The 5,947-nt window shown below is 40.7% G+C and overlaps 1 protein-coding gene across 3 annotated transcripts; it reads right to left on the bottom strand.

Moving 5' to 3' along the window:
• Positions 1-424: 424 nt before the first annotated feature.
• Positions 425-3,066, bottom strand: LOC131532223 (mucin-4-like). Of its 3 annotated transcripts, none has more exons than XM_058763728.1 (4): positions 2,968-3,066; positions 2,811-2,876; positions 2,112-2,228; positions 425-2,004 (listed from the first exon to the last, which is right to left on the bottom strand). In XM_058763728.1, exons 1-4 carry the CDS (start codon positions 3,023-3,025, stop codon positions 584-586), a joined length of 1,662 nt encoding a protein of 553 aa, XP_058619711.1. In that variant the 5' UTR covers positions 3,026-3,066; the 3' UTR covers positions 425-583. The 3 variants fall into 3 exon arrangements, with proteins under 3 accessions (XP_058619711.1, XP_058619712.1, XP_058619710.1); XM_058763729.1 differs by having other exon boundaries at positions 425-2,031; positions 2,858-2,876; positions 2,968-3,055; XM_058763727.1 differs by having other exon boundaries at positions 426-2,031.
• Positions 3,067-5,947: the final 2,881 nt, after the last annotated feature.

Genomic DNA, 5,947 nt, shown 5'->3' with positions numbered 1-5,947 from the left:
TCTGTTCTGATTTTAAGAATATTCCAATAACTTACCATTTGAGGACTTTTAATTTAACTTTACTCATTGAGTAATATATATAGAATACACCAAAATGGGAAAGTGACCCAGTTTTAATACCTTTGTCACAAAAGGTAGACCGTTTTAAAACAGATCCTGACATCCTTTTGAATTTTTAGACGACTTCTATTTGTCCCATCTACTGTCACAGTTCCAGGCTTTACAGACTACTGCATTTTATCCTATTTTACATATTTATAGTTGTGTTTTGACTATGCAGATTATTTCTTCATGTGGGTTGTAGGCTGGTCTTTCTGATGGGTGAAGCTTGCCAAAATTTTTAAATGCATAACTGAACACAACAGCCTTAATGCATTTTGCAGAGGGCAGCCACAGGCCAGAGAACTAGTGGTTGGGAGAGAAAAAGACAAACACCACTTTACCAGAAAAATTCAAGTTTTATTGACTTGAAACAAGATGTGAAAATTCCACATTTAGAGATGAACAAGTCTACTAAAAGACTTCAGGTGCACTAGCACATCTTGGTTGAAGCAGGCAGTTAAGTGACACGTTGAGGGATGGACTACTTGGCAGGATAGGGACTAGACTGCTGGGCAGGGAGAACGCTGGACTCCACAATGGGATGGGGGTTGGACTCAGTCAGCTTGCCACTTGAGGTTGATGGGAGAGTGCTCGATTCAGCAACTTTGTGAGGGCTGGACTCCACAGTGGGTTGGGGACTGGAGTCAGTCAGCATCTTCCCAACAACTTCAGCAGGCAGAGTGCCTGACTGCTCAATGGGGAGAGGGCTGGACTCCCCAGCAGGACGAGAGCTAGATTCTCCAGCTGGGATGGCATTGGATTCCACAGCAGTCTGAGAGCTAGATTCTCCAGCTGGGATAGAGCTGGATTCCTCAGCTGGGATAGAGCTGGATTCCTCAGCAGTCTGAGCGCTAGATTCTCCAGCTGGGATGGCATTGGATTTCTCAGCAGTCTGAGAGCTTGATTCCCCAGCTGGGAAAGAACTGGATTCCTTGGCACGCTGGGGGCTGGTCTCCTCAGCAGGCAGAGAGCTAGATCCTCCAGCTGGGATAGAGCTGCATTCCTCAGCAGGCAGAGAGCTAGATCCTCCAGCTGGAATAGAACTGGATTCCTTGGCAGGCTGGAGGCTGGACTCAAATGGCTTCATCCCATCAACCTCAGTGGGCAGAGTGCTAGACTTCCCAGCAGGCAGAGCCCCAGACTCAGCAACTGAGTGGGGACTGGGCTCCTTGGTGGGTTGAGCACATGACTTCTCAGCAAGGTGGGAGCTGGAACCTGAAGCTGAGAGAGGAACAGACTCCTTGACAGGCTGGGGGCTGGACTCAGCATGCAGAGGACTGGACTCTGCAGCTGGGATAGCACTGGATTCCTTGGCAGGCTGGGGGCTGGACTCCACAACTGGGTGAGAGCTAGATTCTCCAGCTGGGATAGCATTGGATTCCTTGGCAGGCTGGGGGCTGGACTCAGCATGCAGAGGACTGGACTCTGCAGCTGGGAAAGCATTGGATTCCTTGGCAGGCTGGGGGCTGGACTCCACAACTGGGTGAGAGCTAGATTCTCCAGCTGGGATAGAGCTGGACTCATTGGCAGTCTGGGGGCTGGTCTCCTCAGCAGGCAGAGGGCTAGATTCTCCAGCTGGGATAGCATTGGATTCCTTGGCAGGCTGGGGGCTGGACTCCACAACTGGGTGAGAGCTAGATTCTCCAGCTGGGATAGACCTGGACTCATTGGCAGGCTGGGGACTGGACTCTGCAGCTGGGATAGCATTGGATTCCTTGGCAGGCTCGGGACTGGACTCAGCATGCAGAGGACTGGACTCTGCAGCTGGGATAGCACTGGATTCCTTGGCAGGCTGGGGGCTGGACTCCACAACTGGGTGAGAGCTAGATTCTCCAGCTGGGATAGAGCTGGACTCATTGGCAGGCTGGGGGCTGGTCTCCTCAGCAGGCAGAGGGCTGGACTCTGCAGGCAAATTTCTCACGTCAATACCTAAAGAAAATTGGTCCAAAACGTGTCAGATAAGATGAAACCAGCTTTCCTCATGGTAAAGTCTCATCAGAAAAGATTACCCTTTTGGATAACAAGCCCAGATACATTCTGCAAAGACAGCAGAACATTCAAGTTACACTTTGCTACCACTGGCGGGTTTGGATTTTGGCTTGCATAAGGACAGGACAAGGGGCCATCTACAAAACAAGAGTCAAGAACTGGTGTACAACGATGCACGGTCACAATACGAACTAAAAATCACACACATTCAAAACTTAACAGAAACACAAGTTTTGGAATTTACACAAAAAAAAGAAAAAAAACAGGAAACCATTTTAACTAAGACACGATAAGCTTAATGATTCATTGAAATGTTAAATGTGGAACGACACCAGGGGTGGACCTGTATAGTTTTGGACTTTGCCCTCCCACTACACAAGGCACAGAGATCAGAATAGTATTCATAATTTCAATAGCCAAAACTACCGCAAGACTCATGTTTGTGCTCAGTCCCTGATTGCATGCATTTAAAAGACTTTATTTTATTAAGCACCCCATTTAAGGTTTGATGGTCTCAGATGATAACTGGGTTTAACATTGTGGGAGGCACATTTATATTTAACGCTAAGTTTAGATCTGAATTGCATTTCTGGTGAATTATACACTGCTGTTATGGTTATATTGTTTCACTAACAATACAAGTCAGTATGCCCCATTAAAACAACTACACATCATGAGAACAAAGAGACAGAATGCCATCATGGTCACAATTTACAAACCCTTCTTCAAGTGCACTTGCTCACTACCAGTCTGGTATAAAGGATACCCAATTGGAGAGGCAAATCCTGAAGCCAAAAAATAAGGTTAAAGAAAGAGATACATAAAACACACAAAAGAAACATTTAAAATACTACATCAAGGAGGAAACAACTTCACCATTGAGCACCAATTTGTGACACAAGAACACCAAAAACATAAGATTTGAAACAGCCATCTTGAATAAATTTGAACAATCAACTATCTGACACTGTTTTCCAAAGCAAGTGTTGACCCAGGGGTTTTAAAATAACACAGATTGTCATCACCTGGGTTCCTCGTTAGAGTGAAATGAGTAAGCGAGGAGCCACTCGTTAACATTCTCCTGCAGACATTGGTTGGTTGATAAATTACTATTGTGATTTTCAAAATGTTCATAGATGTCAATTCTATTTGATTTTTAGAAGATAATTTTACTTGAATTTACTAAATTAATCCAACATGGTCTATATTGTTTCTTCTACAGTATGAAGGGTGGTGGAAATGAAGGAGCATTTATCTGCCACATTAACAAGTCAAGTCAAGTCATCTTTATTTATATAGCGCTTTTAACAATACAGATTGTGTCAAAGCACTTGACAGTATCAAATTGGAGGATAGAGTGTCAGTAATCTATAATGATAAGATTAAACACTCAATTTTCTCAATTTCCAGTTAAAGGCATTTCATTATTGAATTCAGAGATGTCATTGTCTAGCTCAGTTTAGTTTAAATAGTATCTGTGCAATCAAATCGACGATAATCGCTAGAAATTAAGTGTCCCCAATTGAGCAAGCCAGAGGCGACAGCGGCAAGGAACCAAAACTCCCTCTGAGACAGAATGGAGAAAAAACCTTGAGAGAAACCAGGCTCAGTCGGGGGTCAGTTCTCCTCTGACCAGACGAAACCCACAGTTCAATTCCAACTGCAGCCATGTCAGATTGTGTAAAGGGCTTATCTGATTCTCATGGTCTTGTCCCGATGGAGCATTTTGATATATAATTTAATGTATTTGTTATATTTATGTTTTATTCATTATTTGATGTATGGTGTATAGTGTATAGTTTAATGCATTAATTGTTTCTGTGTCTATTTTTATAATATATATTTTTTCGTTTATTATAATTTAAATTTATAGTTTAATTCATTTAATATATTTCTGTTGTGTGTGTTTTATATATATATATATAATTTTTTTTTTTTTTACTATTTATTCATTTTTTTTCATATATATATTGTGTTTTAATAAAAATTGTAAATGTATTATATTGTTGCAATTTCTAACAATAATAGTATTATGTAGTTAGGTATTTTATTATATTTTTAGTTATTTTGTTATATTTTTTAGTTTTATTGTATTTAATCGAGGTCTTCACTGGGGATATATCTCTGGGGGTCATCTGGGTGTCCTGGTCTCCGCTGACGATCAGGGCTGTAGACATCATCTCTTGGTGCTGATCCACCATCTGATCGGATACGGACTGAGAAACAGAATAAGAAAGAAACAGACAAATATTAGCGTAGATGCCATTCTTCTTACGATGTAACGAGTACATGGTGTGTTATTAACCGCCCGCAGTTGATTTTGATATTCTAGGTATTATCAAACGGCCAGAGTTTTGAGAATGCAGTGGACGTGGAGGACTATAGTCACACTAAGAGCTCGCTCAAGTACTGAGGAGCTAAACCATTCAGGGATTTATAAGTAATTAACAAGATTTTAAAATCTATCCGATGTTTGATGGGGAGCCAGTGCAGTGTTGACAGAACCGGGCTAATATGGTCATACCTCCTGGTTCTAGAAATTGGTGACAGAAATGGAGAAAAGAAACAAACAGGGTGAAACCAGACACATGCTGCGTCCTATTGTGCCTACTTATACTACGTCCTTAAAGTATGTATTCCTTTGGTAAAGAAAAAATACACATTAGAGTGTGTAGTAGCAGAGTAGGCATGCTTTTGGACATATTATCACACCATATACTGTAATTGACCATTTGCAAAGAGCTTGATTGACTGGCGATCTGACCAATCATAACGCTGAATCCGCCATCTTACCCAACAAATAAATCAGACAGGAGAGTAGATTAACATCAGTGGACTTAAACTTGAAAAATTGTGTGTATTGACATCTTTCTGCAGTTGAAATAAAATACGTTCTGATCTTCCGTCATGTTTATTTCGTGTTTTAATATGAAAAGATGATCTGGGGCCCATTTCAATATGGAGGTTCAACCAACTCTGAGCTGAAACTTGAGCTCTAATGGCAAGCTCACACTACATGAATTAAAGAGTAGCTGAATCACTGTGTTGCTCATACTACACAACAAGATTTCTTCTCATCTGTTGTCATCTTGTCATAGCTGCGTGCATACTACACAACACAACGCTGACGAGGTGAACACACTACAAAACATTCAGTGAAGAGGCGTTCCCAACCATCAGCGAAAATACAATTTCTCACATAAATTCTCGCAAGAAATTACAGCGATTATAGGCCATTTCTTCAAGCATGGACGATCAACTGGCCATTCAATTGGTCTGTGCAGTTATTTTATCCGAAAGAAAGAAGAAACCATGACAAAAGAGAACATGGCAGAAACAATGGCTTGAAAGACATGGACAACAAGGACTGTCACTACTGCAGAAAGAGTGGGAGGTAATTAAACAGTACAATGAAACATGGTATTATATACACAATCTATGCATTTAATTTTATTTCTAGTTAGTTGATTTGATTAATTTGTGGCTTTTCGTTTATAAAGATGCATGATAAGACTATTTCTGCCACCAAAAGACGTCTGCATACTTCTGAGTCAATACGAAACTTTAATTCTTAATCACAGTTATAATATCAGAGGTGAAAACAGTAAATTATTGAACTAATATTCATTTTCATGGTATCCCACAGCAAAAAAAAAAAAGAAAAAAGAATGTGGCAGCAGCTAAAAAATGAAGTATAAAAACACAATTCAACCAAGGTGTAGACTACATGATTTTACAAACATTTGACATTAAATATCATTCAGTGTCTATTTCAATGCGCAACGCTCTTTTCACATAGGCTAATTAAATATTCTCTAATCCAACCTGTTACATTTCTTAATTAGAGTAATGAAAT

Source organism: Onychostoma macrolepis, chromosome 23 (genome assembly GCF_012432095.1).
Source record: "Onychostoma macrolepis isolate SWU-2019 chromosome 23, ASM1243209v1, whole genome shotgun sequence".
NCBI classification, from domain to species: domain Eukaryota; kingdom Metazoa; phylum Chordata; class Actinopteri; order Cypriniformes; family Cyprinidae; genus Onychostoma; species Onychostoma macrolepis.
The sequence above is the reverse complement of the archived record's forward strand: the minus strand, read 5'-3'. Positions and strand labels throughout refer to the sequence as shown.

Bases quoted from the DNA above. Each gene is read 5' to 3' on its own strand.
- LOC131532223 (XM_058763727.1), bottom strand. From the start codon at position 3,025: ATGGCTGTTTCAAATCTTATGTTTTTGGTGTTCTTGTGTCACAAATTG. The intron at 2,229-2,810 runs GTTTGTAAATTG...CTTGTTTTGTAG, and splicing joins GCAAGTGCACTTGAAGAAGG to ATGGCCCCTTGTCCTGTCCT. The intron at 2,032-2,111 runs GTAATCTTTTCT...AATTTTCTTTAG, and splicing joins TGGGCTTGTTATCCAAAAGG to GTATTGACGTGAGAAATTTG.